The following is a 17,820-nucleotide window of genomic DNA, read 5'->3' on the forward strand; positions in this document are numbered from 1 at the left end:
CACCACTTCACCTACTTCCAAGTTGCAGGAGAGGGACAGAAAATGTCTCTCACTGTGTTTTGCTGGAGTCCTAAAGCCTTGGAAATGGCTTTCTGCTGTTTCCAGGCTGATAGATGTCAATAACTCTGTTTCTCTTCTGTTCTTGAATACCTTTAGACTGGGGCACTATGTGTTGCTTATTGAGAGCTTTTAGCCTAATTCATGTAGTCAGAGAAGTTTCAGTATATTCTTGATCTTTCAGATCTAGCAGTTATCAGGCCTGGATGTAGAGAGTAAATCAAAATCTTTTCCTGATTTAACAAGAGTGGAGTGGGGTGTTACGTGTGCATGTGGCCAGGTCGGCTTGGAATATGTTTTCCCTTAATAAATGAAATCATTTGAAAATTACATTTTATATACTGTACTCAAATGATCTTTATTAGAAGATTTGAAATCTTTCAGTCTGACAAAAAAAGCAAGAACAAAGGAAATCAGTTAGGGGGTGAAATACTTTTTTCAAGCACAGTGAGTTTAAAAAAAGACCAACAGCAGCATCTCTGTAGGTGTTAATATCTGAGCTGAGGTCAGACCAACTAAGACCAATAGAGCTGGTGTCATGAGAGGGAGCTGTTGTCCCACACATGCAGTCCCACATGTTATTGCAGAAATCTTTAGTCATATGTAAGTGCATCCACATATCACGCTCCCAAACTCTTTATAGTTGAACCCTATGGAGGTTGTCACTGAGTGCCTCTCAGGTTCTCTGAATCACAAATGAACTTACACATGTTCCGTGGCTACATGTACAGCAGACATAAGCTCCCTGTGCAGCTTCATTACTAGGGCTAACACAACTCCAACTGCGCAGCGTTCAGCCTAAAATAGAACTGTGACAGCATCTGCAGCATCAGCCCTCAGGCTCGTCTAACTCGAGGCAGCGCGGCTTGTTACTACCCAACCGATCTGATGCAGTTTGTTGAGGCGAAGGCCATTGGTCATGCGTTAGTTATTGGATGAAGACATGAAGAAATCAACTAACTTTGACACAACCTGGGAGGAGAGAACGCAACAAAGTAAAGCAACAACAACAGTTTTTTTGCCCTGAAAAAGTATTTACCTCCTTACAAACTTCCTTTGTTTTACTTTTTTTTAATTTACACTTAAATGTTTCAAATCATCAAACTAATTTTAATATCAGATAAAGATAGCCTGAGTTAACCGGCACATAAACTGGGTTGTGACCAACATTTCGTGCCATAGTTATGACCTTTTGTGGCTAACTGTCCTCGTGGAGGGTGTCATTAACTGTCTAACTGTATACTGTCTACAAACCATGTTCCCCATGATTGTGTAGGCTATTACATAACATTTATTTATGAAACATTCTTTCTCATTGGTATTAACACTTTTTATGTAACATAAAAACTTTCTAAGAAAGTCAATTGTAGTTTTTTATTCACACAAACATAACACTTGAATAAGTCAATTTGTGTGCAATTAATTTACATGAGCTTCAGTTGTTCAAGTTAGTTACTGGAACAAATTAACATTTTTATTATATTCTAATATATTAAAATGCACCTGCACAAAGCAACCATCCAAGACATCGATGATGAGTCTAACACATGAATAAAAATAATCTTAAAAGCATCTATTTCCACCTTAATAGGATTGTCCCTTTCATTTTCACTCACATAAAATAAAAGATTCTTATAGTTTCTTATAGTTTAATAATAATCATTTTCAGCTCAATCCCACTCTCTTCGGAACAATTGATCAAATTTAATTGGCACAGACCAGTCTAACTTCAATTAACATCAATTAGAGCCACCCGATTAATCTGTTCTATAATGAAATGTGAATTTCCGAATGTGCAATTTATCATTATTTATTGGAACTAATGTTTGAAGTTAAAAGCTGTGAAAATAATGTGACACAAATTTTGTCTGCTACAGCTGACCAACATAAAGGCAGTGAGCTTTTGATTAGACTTTAAGTGAATTAGAGGTTGTTCAGCTGATATGCTCTGAATCCTGGGACATTTATCATACATTCATATGTTGTTTCCTGACTCTTTTGATATTTGAAACAGATTTGTACGCAGACGGCTAACTAGCAATTGGCTAATTTACTGAAGTACATTATCATGGATCAGAGATGGACAAGAAGATGAGTACAGGGAGCTGGTGGAGCGATTTGTGGCATGGTGTGGAAACAACCATCTCATCTTGAAAGTGAATAAAATAAAGGAGGTGATTGTAGATTTTAAAGAGAATCAGAAATAGGTCAAACACTATTTCTGGGAGAAGAAGTGGAGGTGGTGGAGGAGTATAAATACCTCGGTGTTCACCTGGACAACAGACTAGAGTGGAGATGCAACTGTGAAGCCATCTACAAGAAGGGACAGAGCAGACTGTACTTCTTGAGGAAGCTTAGGTCCTTTGGTGTTTGCAGCAAGATGCTGCATATCTTCGATAAGTCTGTTGTGGAAAGTGTGATCTCTTCTGCCATCATCTGCTGGGGAAGCAGCATCAGAGCCAGGGGCTTAAAAAAGCTCAAAAAGCTGATAAAGATAGCTGGTTCTGTTCTGGGAACTCCTCTGGAACCTCTGGAGATCATTGTGGAAAGAAGGATTCTTCATAAAATGAAGAACGTTATGGAGAACCCTGACCATCCTCTTCATCAGACTGTCCTACAACAACAGAGTGTCTTCAGTCAGAGGCTTCTTCAGATCTTCTGTAAGACAGAGCGCTACAGGAGATCTTCCCTGCCCACAGCCATCAGCATCTACAACGGCTCTTTGAAGGAACCTGCCTAATATGAGCTATAACGACATTTAAATTTCCTTTGGGATCATTAAAGCATTTATGAACTGAATTGAATGATGTTAATTCATGTTTCTACAAATCCACAGAGTTGTACTTTACAGGTCCTTCTCAAAATATTAGCATATTGTGATAAAGTTCATTATTTTCCATAATGTCATGATGAAAATTTAGCATTCCTATATTTTAGATTCATTGCACACTAACTGAAATATTTCAGGTCTTTTATTGTCTTAATACGGATGATTTTGGCATACAGCTCATGAAAACCCAAAATTCCTATCTCACAAAATTAGCATATCATTAAAAGGGTCTCTAAACGAGCTATGAACCTAATCATCTGAATCAACGAGTTAACTCTAAACACCTGCAAAAGATTCCTGAGGCCTTTAAAACTCCCAGCCTGGTTCATCACTCAAAACCCCAATCATGGGTAAGACTGCCGACCTGACTGCTGTCCAGAAGGCCACTATTGACACTCTCAAGCAAGAGGGTAAGACACAGAAAGAAATTTCTGAATGAATAGGCTGTTCCCAGAGTGCTGTATCAAGGCACCTCAGTGGGAAGTCTGTGGGAAGGAAAAAGTGTGGCAGAAAACGCTGCACAACGAGAAGAGGTGACCGGACCCTGAGGAAGATTGTGGAGAAGGGCCGATTCCAGACCTTGGGGGACCTGCAGAAGCAGTGGACTGAGTCTGGAGTAGAAACATCCAGAGCCACCGTGCACAGGCGTGTGCAGGAAATGGGCTACAGGTGCCGCAATCCCCAGGTCAAGCCACTTTTGAACCAGAAAAAGCGGCAGAAGCGCCTGACCTGGGCTACAGAGAAGCAGCACTGGACTGTTGCTCAGTGGTCCAAAGTACTTTTTTCGGATGAAAGCAAATTCTGCATGTCATTCGGAAATCAAGGTGCCAGAGTCTGGAGGAAGACTGGGGAGAAGGAAATGCCAAAATGCCAGAAGTCCAGTGTCAAGTACCCACAGTCAGTGATGGTCTGGGGTGCCGTGTCAGCTGCTGGTGTTGGTCCACTGTGTTTTATCAAGGGCAGGGTCAATGCAGCTAGCTATTAGGAGATTTTGGAGCACTTCATGCTTCCATCTGCTGAAAAGCTTTATGGAGATGAAGATTTCATTTTTCAGCACGACCTGGCACCTGCTCACAGTGCCAAAACCATGGGTAAATGGACCATGGTATCACTGTGCTCAATTGGCCTGCCAACTCTCCCGACCTGAACCCCATAGAGAATCTGTGGGATATTGTGAAGAGATCGTTGAGAGACTCAAGACCCAACACTCTGGATGAGCTAAAGGCCGCTATCGAAGCATCCTGGGCCTCCATAAGACCCCAGCAGTGCCACAGGCTGATTGCCTCCATGCCACGCCGCATTGAAGCAGTCATTTCTGCAAAAGGATTCCCGACCAAGTATTGAGTGCATAACTGTACATGATTATTTGAAGGTTGACGTTTTTTGTATTAAAAACACTTTTCTTTTATTGGTCGGATGAAATATGCTAATTTTGTGAGATAGGAATTTTGCGTTTTCATGAGCTGTATGCCACAATCATCCGTATTAAGATAATAAAAGACCTGAAATATATCAGTTAGTGTGCAATGAATCTAAAATATATGAATGTTAAATTTTCATCATGACATTATGGAAAATAATAAACTTTATCACAATATGCTAATATTTTGAGAAGGACCTGTATAAGTTAACAAGCTAGTCCCAAGCTAGCTGCTCAAGGTTAAGTCCCCAGATATGCTACATCAGATATTTTGTACAAATATTTTTTTATCCACTGTAAATATCTCCATCCAGACGGAGATGCCTGTAGGTGAGAATAAAGCATCTAGTCTTTGGTTTTTTATTTTTAAGTCTTGCTCACTTTGTCTTGATTTTCCTTCTCACTAGTGATCAATTTAAAACACTGCAAGAAAAATATATAAAAAAAACTAGTTTATTTGTTTATTTTAAATAAAATTGAAATAAAAAAAAAATAAAAAACATGCATCAAACAAAGTTTGACCAAGTGTACAAAATGTTTCATTGTTAAAATTTTCTAAGGAACTTTAGCCCTGAGATTAAATCAGTGGTTGTGCAGGGTGAAAGAAGGCAGCCATTGATTCTCCCTAACAACCACAGAGGAGATCTATCAAGCAGTGTCAAAACTTGACTGAAAGTGATTGATCCTGAGTCCTGTTGTTCCGAATGATGCACTTCAAAAGTGATCTTTGTCCTCATCCTCCAACACGATGTGTAGGAATTGGAAGGAACTTCCTGCACTCAGATTTTGCAAAAAGTAATTTTCAACAACAGAGAATGTCTACTGATTTTATTTTGGACATCTCAGAATAACTGACCTTGGAGTTAGCCATAAATAACTAGAAATAACATTGCTCCCTTCTGGTCTGGCAAGTGACTGGCTGCCAAAATGAATCAGCCAGTGTTCTGGCTGCTTCTTTGAGTATGTGCAAACTCTTAACGTACAACGTACAAGTAAATGCACACATAGGAGGCCTGTTAGGCTCACCTGTTAAAAGTTCAGGTAGAACGTGTAAGTTATTTTCTTGACATTTGTTTGGATAAAGGGAGGAGGAAAGAGGAGTTACCATCAGGTTCAAAGTTTCATCTCTGGTGATGATGATACATAAAAAAAGGTTTTTTGGGGTTTCAGTAGAAATAGCCAGGCAAATTGAGTGCAGGACTGTGAGAAGGCAGCATTGACATTTTAGCTGTTTTAAGCTGTTACTCAGGACAGCTTTGAGTGTCCATGAAGCTAACTGTAAGAAGGTAACATTTGAAAGTTTATTATTACTTGTGGGATTATAATCACTAATACCTAAATTATGTTGGATTTATCTAAAATGATGCATGTTTGGATGAATAATGCAGAAGGAGGGTAATGGTGGGTTTATGTATATCTTCCCATTATGTGCAAATGTTTGATATTTCTTTTATTTAGGATTTTGAAATTATCATTATTAAGAGCCAAGTCCGAAAGAGAGACGCGAGGCCATCCCCCAGTGGACCCACCATCTGCAGGGGGAACCGTTAGGGACCGGTGCAAAGAGGATTGCGCGGCGGACGAAGGTGGAGACCTCAGCGGCCCGATCCCCGGATGCTTAGGCTGGCTCTAGGGACGTGGAATGTCACCTCGCTGGAGGGGAAGGAGCCTGAGCTTGTGCGGGAGGTCAAGAGATATCAACTAGAAATAGTCGGGCTCGCCTCCACGCACAGCATGGGCTATGGAACCCATCTCCTTGAGAGGGGTTGGACTCTCTTCTACTCTGGAGTGGCCCACGGGGAGAGGCGGCGGGCTGGTGTGGGTTTGCTTGTTGCCCCCCAGCTCAGCTGTCTCGTGTTGGGGTTTACCCCAGTGGATGAGAGGGTCGTATCCCTGCGCCTTCGGGTTGGGGATAGGTCTCTGACTGTCGTCTCGGCCTACGGGCCGAGGGGTAGTGCGGAGTACCCGGCCTTCGTGGTGTTCCTGTCGGGGGTGCTGGATAGTGCCCCTCCCAGGGACTCCATTATTCTGCTGGGGGACTTCAACGCCCACGTGGGAAACAACAGTGACACCTGGAGAGGCGTGATCGGGAGGAATGGGCTCCCCGATTTGAATCCGAGCAGTGTTTTGTTATTGGACTTATGTGCTAGTCACGGATTGTCCATAATGAACACCATGTTCAAACATAAGGGTGTCCATCAGTGCACTTGGCACCAGGACACCCTAGGCAGGAGGTCGATGATCAACTTTGTTGTCGTATCATCAGACCTTCGGCCGCATGTTATGGACACTCGGGTGAAGAGAGGGGATGAGCTGTCCACTGATCACCACCTGGTAGCTGCGGCCGTAAGGTCTGCGGTGCCTGTCGCGGCGGCAATCCCAGAACCAGGTGGTGGACACCGGCAGTAAGGGATGCTGTCAAGCTGAAGACGGAGTCCTATCGGCTGTGGATGGCTTGTGGGCCAAGCGTGCTGCCGCCCGGGCTGTGGCAGAGGCAAAAACTCGGGCCTGGGAGGAGTTCGGTGAGGCCATGGAGAAGGACTACCGGTTGGCCTCAAAGCGATTCTGGCAAACCGTCCGGCGCCTCAGGAGGGGAAAGCAGTGATTCGCCAACACTGTTTATAGTGGGGGTGGGAGGTTGCTGACCTCGACTGAGGACATTATCGGGCGGTGGAAGGAGTACTTCGAGGATCTCCTCAATCCTGCCATCACGCATTCCGTGGTGGAAACAGAGGCTGGGGACTCGGGGTTGGACTCTTTCATCACCCAGGCTGAAGTCACCGAGGTGGTTAAAAAGCTCCGCGGTGGCAAGGCCTCGGGGGTGGATGAGATCCGCCCTGAGTACCTAAAATCTCTGGGTGTTGTTGGGCTGTCATGGTTGACACGCCTCTTCAACATTGCGTGGCGGTCAGGGACAGTGCCTCTGGACTGGCAGACTGGGGTGGTGGGTGGTCCCCCTTCATAAGAAGGAACTACAGGGGGGATCACACTCCTCAGCCTCCCTGGTAAGGCCTACGCCAGGGTATTGGAGAGCCGCTGCTCCTCCACATCGAGTGGAGGCAGTTGAGGTGGCTCGGGCATCTATACCGGCACCTTCCTCGGGAGGTGTTCCAGGCATGTCCCACTGGGACGAGGCCCAGGGGACGGCCCAGGACACGCTGGAGGGACTATGTCTCTCGGCTGGCTTGGGAACGCCTTGGGCTCCCCCCGGAGGAGCTGGAGGAGGTGTCTGGGGAGAGGGACGTCTGGGCATCTCTGCTGAGTCTGCTGCCCCCGCGACCCGGTCCTGGATAAAGCGGAAAACGACGAGTACAAGTACGAGGGTAAATAATGTAAATAATGTTCTTTTAATAACGTTTGTTTTTTGTTTGTGTTGACAAACTCAGGTACAGCAATGCTAGCAGACTAGCACTCAGCTAAGGATGTGTTCTGTGTTGTGTTTTTAAAGTTAAGACAAACTTTATTTAAAGGGTGGTTTTTCAACCCTTTTATTAGTGGTATTTTAAAGGTATGTGTTTGATTCTGGTAACAACTATAAGCTTCTTTTGTTAGCTTCAACCGCTAACGGCTAAGAACACGTGCTCACCCATTTTGAGTCAGGTGAAGATCATTTACCCAGAACGGTTGTTAGTTTCCAATTTCGGAAATAATGTTTCCCTAAATATTATTTTACTAAACGTTATGACTAACTAAACAGCTACAGATCATTTACTCCGAAAGGTTTGGTTCTTTTTCAAAATAATATTGCTTTAAAGATTATTTTACTAAATAAACACAGTTGAGAATTCGTCATCCAGAAGGTTGGTTTTATTCAGCAAATCATTCTTTAAAATGTTGTTTTGTTAAAATATTTTATCTGATCTTGCATTGTGAATGGCTGTCTAAAGGTATGCTGATTATTGCCTAAGTTTGTTCCAAGACTAACTTACCTTAATTTCCAGATTCTTCTAGATAATCCTTGGTTCTCAAACATAAATAACATTGCATGGTAATGTTGCATCACTCTATCGGTCATGGTTTTCAACCATCTTTGATCATCTTGTTTATATTGTACATAGCCATTAGTCTTCCTTATTGTTTCATTCTGCTTGGTGGTTTAGTTGGAATGTTTTAGCATAGTAAAGAGTTTGTTGATTGAAATATGTTTGACCTTGAGTTGTCATATTTTGGTTAATAAATTCTTGTATTTTAAGAAATTGTGTGAATTCATCAGTGTGTGTGCAGAGTTTATGCTGTTCAATAATGTCAGAGCTTGGCTCATCCCTTTCAATTTTGTCCTTATTGGGCTGGTATTCACAGGACAACCCTTAACAGGCTGAATTATTATTTAATAAATATTGAAGTATTAATATTAAATATTAAATAATATATTCATATTCATAATCACAACAACTCTGTTAAAGAGAGTGGGTTATCTTTCTCCCGCTTGTTTGAAGCAGATCTTTCAGCTCCGGAGTTGATTTTTCTCTCTCTAAAACTTCCTGTTTTGACTGAAAATCCAGTTTTGAAAAGTCCTTTTCCAGTGTAGAGAAGTAACCTTCCATTTTGTCAGACCAAATTTAAGTAAGTGTAGGGTTATAGAAATTGTCGTTGAAAACACCGCCACCCTGTGTATAGCTGAAAAGTATTTAGTGATGTGCTGTCTGTGCCTATGGGGCTCAACACTGCCCCATATCAGTGATGTATAGTACTTTTTGCCTCACCTTGTCCATTTTCACTGCGTATTTACGGCCAATTAGAAAGATTAAATATTTCACACACATTCATTAAATATATTAGAGAGACTGTGGAAGGTCAGTTGAACCTGTGCAATCCAGCCTGTATATTGTCCACATAGAGAGACAGCAACCAAGTGCCTGCATCAGTCAGTGTTTGTGACACAACATTATCGGCGGTGAGGCACAAATATTCACTGCCTCACCTTGACTTTCTCCCATGTAAATGGCAACTGAAATGGCAATGCGTAAATTCAGCGAACGGGACGCCTTCCTTGGGAGGTGTTCCAGGCACGTCCCAACGGGAGGAGGCCCAGGGGACGACCCAGGACACGCTGGAGGGACTATGTCTCTCGGCTGGCCTGGGAACACCTTGGGCTCCCCCTGGAGGAGCTGGAGGAGGTGTCTGGGGAGAGGGACATCTGGGCGTCTCTGCTGGGTCTACTGCCCCCGCAACCCGGTCCCGGATAAAGCGGAAGACAACGAGTACAAGTACGAGTAAATTCAGCGATTGTGACCATAAAAATGTTGTAATCATACAGGAAACAAGTTTATAGAAAAGTCAGGTGGACAAACTGATTTCTCTCATCATTGCTAGTATTTTACTTCTCATGATGACAGACGAGGCACCGCCTCACCTGCCGCCCCTGACTGCATGTCACTGATTCCAGCTATATGTTAGTGTTAGCTTGAGCTAATACTGCTAATCAATGTGGTGATTTGCTGTCATGCACATCCCATAAACATTTTTACATTCACAATATTTCTCTGCATACTATAAAGTGTTTATGGTGTTGTTAGGAAAGAAAAGTAATTGATCTGACATATTCAAATTGAACTTGTGCTTTCTGTTGGTTAATGTTGTTATGGTTGACAATAAATCATCATGTTAAATGAGTAAAAACACAGAAAGTGAATACAGTAAATGTTCAGAAATAGTAGCTACAGTGATGAAAGAAGGATTTCACAAAAATTACAGTTTATCCTAATATGCACTTACCAATAGAAACGATTAGGAGCCACCTTCTCATGGACCACCTGCCACCTTCTTCCAAACTCAACAGAGCTGTAAAGCTGTGAATGAAAAGAAACAGAGGTATTATATACATCATATTTAATATTTTAGTGACAGGTAAGATTTACAGAGAAATCAACTTTTTGACAATCACTGTGGACCACAATAAGACCCAAAGTGTACAAGGCTTTAACATTGTTTCATCACCTTAGCGTACAGAGGAGAACAGTGCACAGGCATCAGCATCATCAAAACAAATATTTCCAGGATTCAGAATTTCTTGTACAAAAGTAATTAGCCATGATGTCACTATTCTTTAATTAGACCCAGTTATGAAGAGAATAAATGACACTGATGATGAGATGAGGAAACTAGAGGAACCCTTGTTTTGTTCCTCTGATCTTTCTTCTGACAATTCACCAAAAGCAGATTTTAAAGCCCATTTTCAGTCCTAAAAATATGTGATTTTACTTTTATTCAGATTCCCAAACTAACTTGTATTTGAACAAATGTTTTAAAATTACATTTAATTTATTCAATTCAATTCAATTCAGTTTTATTTATATAGCGCCAATTCACAACACATGTTGTCTCAAGGCACTTCACAACAGTCAGGTACATACATTCCAATTAATCCTAACAATTGAACAGTGCAGTGGGAGTTAGCTTTTTATTCAAATTGGATAAAAAGCTTTTCTATCTAAGGAAACCCAGCAGATTGCATCCAGTCAGTGACTTGCAGCATTCCCTCCTCCCGGATGAGTATGTAGAGACAGTGGACAGTCACTGGCGTTGACTTTGCAGCAATCCCTCATACTGAGCATGCATGTAGCAACAGTGGAGAGGAAAAACTGCCTTTTAACAGGAAGAAACCTCCAGCAGAACCAGGCTCAGTGTGAGCGGCCATTTGCCACGACTCACTGGGGGTTTGAGAGAACAGAGCAGAGACACAAAAAGAACACAGAAGCACTGATCCAGAAGTACTTTCTATGGGAAGGAAAAGTAAATGTTAATGGATGTAGCTCCTTTAGTCGTTTCACCTAGAAAGAAAGAACAGATAAACTCTGAGCCAGTTTTCAAGGTTAGAGTCTGAAAGAGAGCACATAGAGTTAGTCACAGTAGAAGCTCAGTCAATTTCCATGTCTAGGAGAGAGAAAGGGTTAAACACAAAAAAACAGGGCTATGTGGATCATCGGTAGAGGGTGAGCATTAAGTTGTTGCCAGCAGAAGCTCGGACAATTCCCCTCTCCAGAAAGTTGTCACAGGTAGACACAGAGCCAGGCCAGGTGTAGCTTCTAGGAAGAGAAAAGAGAGAACAAGGTTAAAAGCTGAAATAACAGCAAACAATGCAAAATTGGAGAGTAGTGTGAGAATGTAGCAAAGAGGGTGAAAGTGGTCGTTATGTCCTCCAGCAGCCTAAGCCTATAGCAGCATAACTACACAGATAGTTTCAGTTCAGATTATTTAGTTAAACGGCACTTATTTACAACAATGTCATCTCAAGGCACCTCACAAAGGGTCCCACTGATGGTCATTGTTATACTAAAAACCACAACAGGAAAAGAGAAGGGGTCATACAGGTAGCAGAAATGGAGGCTGTGTTTCCACCTCAACCATAACTGAGCCGGTTTAGGCTAAACCTGACTCCCCTTTACTCCAACCAACAGGGAGGGAAGAAGACGGAGGTAAAAAATAAGGAAGATAGCTCAGGATAAACTAAGCCACTCTAACTATAAGCTTTATCAAAAAGGAAAGTTTTAAGCCTAGCCTTAAAAGTAGACAGGGTGTCTGCCTCATGGACTAAAACTGGGAGCTGGTTCCACAAGAGAGGAGCCTGATAACTAAAGGATCTGCCTCCCATTCTACTTCTAGAGACTCTAGGAACCACCAGTAAACCTGCAGTCTGAGAACGAAGTGCTCTGTTAGGAACATATGGAACAATCAGATCTCTGATGTATAATGGAGCTAGATCATTAAGGGCTTTATCAGTTTGGTTTTGTGTTTTCTGCTTGGCAGATGTAGATGCAGGAGGAGCAAATGGAAATGTGTCTACCGTCCCGTGCCTACATGTAGAGGTTTGTGAATTTTCTCAGAAAGCTGTTGAAGAATAAAACATGAAAAAACATGTAAAATCACAAACATGACAAAATATGAAATTGGAATCCCAATCATTTTTATAATAAAATACCAATTACTAATTAAATATGATGTAAAATAGAATGTAAAAGATAAATATGATGAATATAAGAAAAAACATTTCATAATTACATGTTGAGCATTTTGTAATTTATTTTCGTAGGACATTAAATTATATTGTACTACTGTAGTTTTCTTTATGGGTTTTCTGTTATCTTTACCAAACAACTCATCAAAATGAGAAATTATTCTTACTTTTTGTCATACTTTGATTAGTGTTTAAATAAATCCTGAATTGAGATTTTGTCTCATCTCTTCTCCTGGATGATCTGTAAACTGTAACCTTTAGAAACTAAAATAAAAGTATTTTTTTCTGAAAACGTGTATTTTGTGATGAAGCACAAAGACAAATCTGTTTGCTCTGCAGCTTACTGATGGAATCTAATGAAGCTCAAAACTTTCAATGTTAAACTCAGACATTTTCCATTTTAAGCGTGAGCAGCAATGCGTGGCATGTAAACACATATTTATCAGTGGATAACCAGAATGTTTGTTTGTAATAATTTGTTTTCTAGTTACACCTCTTTACTCTGCTTCCAGAACAGCATCATCCCACATGGATTATCATGCTGAAAAATCTGCTATTTACCCCTTATGGTATAGACTAAATGCTCACTGCAGCTACAGAACATGATAGATAATTCTAATAAAACTACCTTTTAAATTATAGAAATCAAACTCTAATAAGTAATGTTTAAAATTAAAGTATTTTTTTTTATTTCAGTAATACATTTAAAAAGTCAAACTCCTATATTCTATAGATTCATTACACAAATACCAGTATTTCTATCTGTTTTCTAAAATTATAGCTTACAACTAATGAGAAACAAAAACTCTATTCCTTAAATAAATACAAATTAAATCAGACCAAAAAATGATTTTTAACACGCACATGTTCTATTCTGTCCTACATAAGTACTGGGAAAACTCCTGCACTGACAGTTGTTCAGCAGACCGTCACTGACCCTCTGCACAAGGTAGATAAGCCACAAAAAGGCCATTGCTAAAGAGCTGGCTTTTCACAGAGTGCTTTATACTAGCATATTAATGGAAAGTTGAGAGGAAGAAAAAAGTGTGGTAAAAGAACATATAGAACCTACTACCATAGCTGCAGCCTTGAAAAGATTGTAAAGCAAAGTCAGTTCACAGAGTGTGGACTACAGACGGAGTCCGATCCCCAAGAGCCACTATATACAGAGGTATCCAGAATATGGGCTACAACTGTCACATTATGTTACTATTCAACCAGATGTGTCAGAACCATCTTACCTGAGCAAAGGAGAAACAGACTGAAATGTTGCTCAGTGGTCCAATGTCCTTTTTCAGATGAAAATAAAGTTTGCATTTTATTAGGAAATCAAGGTCCTAGAGTTTGGTGAAAAGGGTGGAGATGCACATAATCCACGCTGCTTGAAGTCTAGTGAAACATTTCCACAGTCAGTGATGACAGTAGAAAGAACTGGATCAGTTCATCTTTTTTTTTGCTTTTATGCTGTGTCTTCTCAAGCCACCAGATGGTCATGGCAGATGGTCACTCACACTGAGCCAGGTTCTGGTTCTGCTGGAGGTTTCATCCTGTTAAAGGGGAGTTTTCCTTTCCGCTGTTGCTACATGCATGGTCCATTTGAGGAATTGCTCAAGTCAACAACACAATCCAAAGGATTGTCCACAGTCCTGGAGGAGTGAATGCTGCAAGACAGAGACTTGATAAAATCTGCTGGCTTTCCTTAGAAAACTTTTGAAGTGCGTACTCGTACTCGTCGTCTTCCGCTTATCCGGGACCGGGTCGCGGGGGCAGCAGACTCAGCAGAGACGCCCAGACGTCCCTCTCCCCAGACACCTCCTCCAGCACCTCCGGGTGGAGCCCAAGGCGTTCCCAGGCCAGCCGAGAGACCTATTCCCTCCAGCATGCCCTGGGCCTCCTCCCAGTGGGACGTGCCTGGAACACCTCCCGAGGAAGGCTTCCAGGAGGCATCCGGTATAGATGCCCGAGCCACCTCAACTGCCTCCTCTCGATGTGGAGGAGCAGCGGCTCTACTCCGAGCCACTCCCGGATGGCCGAGCTCCTCACACTATCTCTAAGGGAGTGCCCGGACACCCTACGGAGGAAGCTCATTTCAGCCGCTTGTATCCGGGATCTCGTTCTTTCGGTCATGACCCAAGGTTCATGCCCATAGGTGAGGGTAGGAACATAGACCGACCAGTAAATTGAGAGCTTTGCTTTTCGGCTCAGCTCTCTCTTCACCACAACGGACCGGCACAGTGCCCCCATTACGGCGGCAGCCGCACCGATCCGTCTGTCAATCTCCTGCTCTATTTTTCCCCCACTCGTGAACAAGAACCCGAGATACTTAAACACCTCCACTTGAGGCAGGAACTCCCCTCCAACCTGAAGAGGACAAGCCACCCTTTTCCGGTCGAGTACCATGGCCTCGGACTTGGAGGAGCTGATCTTCATCCCAGCTGCTTCACACTCGGCTGCGAACCGCCACAGCGCATGCTGTAGGTCTTGGCTAGAGGGGGCCAGCAGGACCACGTCATCTGCAAAAAGAAGAGACGAAATCCACTGGTCCCCAAACCAGAACCCTCCGGCCCTTCGCTGCGTCTAGAAATCCTGTCCATAAAAGTTATGAACAGGACCGGTGACAAAGGGCAGCCCTGCCGGAGTCCAACATGCACTGGGAACAGGTCCGACTTAGTGCCGGCAATGCGGACCAAACTCCTTCTCCGCTCGTATAGGGACCGGATGGCCCCTAATAAAGGGACCCCGATTCCATACTCGTGGAGCACCCCCCACAGGGCATCACGAGGGACACAGTCGAATGCCTTCTCCAGGTCCTCAAAACACATGTGAACCGGTTGGGCAAACTCCCATGAACCCTCGAGCACCCTGTAGAGGGTATAGAGCTGGTCCAGTGTTCCACGGCCGGGACGAAAACCACACTGCTCCTCCTGAAGCCGAGGTTCGACTATTGGCCGGACTCTCCTCTCCAATACCCTGGCGTAGGCCTTACCAGGGAGGCTGAGGAGTGTGATCCCCCCTGTAGTTCCTTCTTATGAAGGGGGACCACCACCCCAGTCTGCGAGTCAAGAGGCCACTCAATGTTGAAGAGGTGTGTCAACCATGACAGCCCAACAACATCCAGAGATTTGAGGTACTCAGGGCGGATCTCATCCACCCCCAAAGCCTTGCCACCGCGGAGCTTTTTAACCACCTCGGTGACTTCAGCCTGGGTGATGAAAGAGTCAAGCCCCAAGTCCCCAGCCTCTGCTTCCACCAGGGAATTTGTGATGGCAGGATTGAGGAGATCCTCGAAGTACTCCATCCACCGCCCGATAATGTCCTCAGTTGAGGTCCGCAGCCTCCCACCCCCACTATAAACAGTGTTGGCGAATCACTGCTTCCCCCTCCTGAGGCGCCGGACGGTTTGCCAGAATCACTTCGAGGCCAACCGGTAGTCCTTCTCCATGGCCTCACCAAACTCCTCCCAGGCCCGAGTTTTTGCCTCTGCCACAGCCCGGGCCGCATCACGCTTGGCCTCACGGTACCCGTCAGCCGCCTCAGGAATCCCACAAGCCAACCACAGCCGATAGGACTCCTTCTTCAGCTTGACAGCATCCCTTACTGCCGATGTCCACCACCGGGTTCTGGGATTGGCACCGCAGACCTTACGGCCGCAGCTACGTGCAGCAGCATCGACAATAGATGCGGAGAACATAGTCCACTCAGACTCTATGTCTCCAACATCCCTGATCTGGTCAAAGCTCTCCCGGAGGTGGGAGTTGAATACATCCCTGGCCGAGGGCTCCGCCAGGCGTTCCCAGCAGAACCTCACTATGCGCTTGGGCCTGCCAAGTCTGTCCGGCTTTCTCCTCCTCCAGCGGATCCAACTCACCACCAGGTGGTGATCAGTGGACAGCTCATCCCCTCTCTTCACCCGAGTGTCCATAACATGCGGCCGAAGGTCTGATGATACGACAACAAAGTTGATCATCGACCTCCTGCCTAGGGTGTCCTGGTGCCAAGTGCACTGATGGACACCCTTATGTTTGAACATGGTGTTCATTATGGACAATCCGTGACTAGCACATAAGTCCAATAACAAAACACCACTCGGATTCAGATCGGGGAGGCCATTCCTCCCGATCACGCCTCTCCAGGTGTCACTGTCATTTCCCACGTGGGCGTTGAAGTCCCCCAGCAGAATAATGGAGTCCCCGGGAGGGGCACTATCCAGCACCCCCGACAGTGTCACCAAGAAGGCGGGGTACTCCGCACTACCGCTCGGCCCGTTGGCCGAGACGACAGTCAGAGACCTATCCCCAACCCGAAGGCGCAGGGATACGACCCTCTCATCCACTGGGGTAAACCCCAACACGAGACGGCTGAGCTGGGGGGCAACAAGCAAACCCACACCAGCCCGCCGCCTCTCCCCGTGGGCCACTCCAGAGTAGAAGAGAGTCCAACCCCTCTCAAGGAGATGGGTTCCAGAGCCCGACTATTTCTAGTCGATATCTCTCGACCTCCCGCACAAGCTCAGGCTCCTTCCCCTCCAGCGAGGTGACATTCCACGTCCCTACAGCCAGCCTAAGCATCCGGGGATCGGGCCTCTGAGGTCTCCACCTTCGTCCGCCACCCAATCCTCTTTGCACAGGTCCCTCACGGTTCCCCCTGCAGATGGTGGGCCCACTCGGGGATGGCCTCATGTCTCTCCTTCGGGCTTGGCCCGGCCGGGTCCCACGAGGAGCGACCCGGTCACCAGGCGCTCTCCAGCGAGTCCCGACCCCAGACCTGGGGGAGCCTGTTTGCCATGGGAGACCCTACCAGGGGCATTTAGGCTCCAGACAACATAGCCTCTAGGATCATTTGAGCACTCAAACCCCTCCACCACGTTAAGGTGGCAGTTCAAGGAGGGGACAGGACTTTTAAAGTGAATTTAAATAAATAACCTGACTTGACTGCATTGTTTGGTAACAACGATCAATTATGAATGGATGAACTAGACTCACAATTTGTATGTTGGGATTGAATTGACTTTTTTTGGTGTCTCAGGTACCTTGAGACATGTTGTAAATTGGTGCAATATAAATAAACTGAATGGAATTCAACTGAGAATTCTTGCACAGGTGTTCTCAAACAGCAAGCCCTGCACACACATACAGATTAAACACATTTCTCCAAAATTCAAGAATCTAATAACAAAACACTACCAGGTAAAATATTATAGTCAATAAACTCTTTAATTAGGCTAATACATTCAACAAATCTGTTAAGTAATCTGTTTAAAAAAAAAACAACTAAGGACAATGTTTGTTTTGAGGAATTTGGAATGAGGCTAAAGCAGGGCTAACAGAGAAAAACAGTTGCCATATGTTCAAAAACCAGTTCACAATCTAAAGCAAGAGGAGAAGTAAAACACAATTTTAATAAAATAATGTTTCAAAAATTAATTTATAAATAAAAACTCAATAACATTTTATTCTTAATTTTGTGTTAACTAGCCATCACAATGACTGAGTGAATGGAGTTAGGGACTACCAAGATAGCAGAAAAACCATCCATGGACTCATAAGATGGCAGACGAAT

General features: G+C 44.0%; 1 protein-coding gene across 7 annotated transcripts in view; it reads right to left on the reverse strand.

Moving 5' to 3' along the window:
- Nucleotides 1–17,820, reverse strand: part of LOC124869076 (VPS10 domain-containing receptor SorCS1) — a 261,180-nt gene that overhangs the window by 67,611 nt on the left and 175,749 nt on the right. For all 7 annotated transcript variants that reach the window (XR_007038474.1, XR_007038475.1, XR_007038476.1 and 4 more), the window contains exon 5: nucleotides 10,023–10,096. Coding sequence is in view for 3 of the 7 variants with exons in the window: in XM_047366801.1 (XP_047222757.1) it covers nucleotides 10,023–10,096 (74 nt within the window). In the remaining 4 variants the exon portion in view is untranslated. The remainder of the gene's footprint in view (nucleotides 1–10,022; nucleotides 10,097–17,820) is intronic.

This window comes from Girardinichthys multiradiatus, chromosome 5 (genome assembly GCF_021462225.1).
Source record: "Girardinichthys multiradiatus isolate DD_20200921_A chromosome 5, DD_fGirMul_XY1, whole genome shotgun sequence".
In the NCBI taxonomy this organism is placed as follows: domain Eukaryota; kingdom Metazoa; phylum Chordata; class Actinopteri; order Cyprinodontiformes; family Goodeidae; genus Girardinichthys; species Girardinichthys multiradiatus.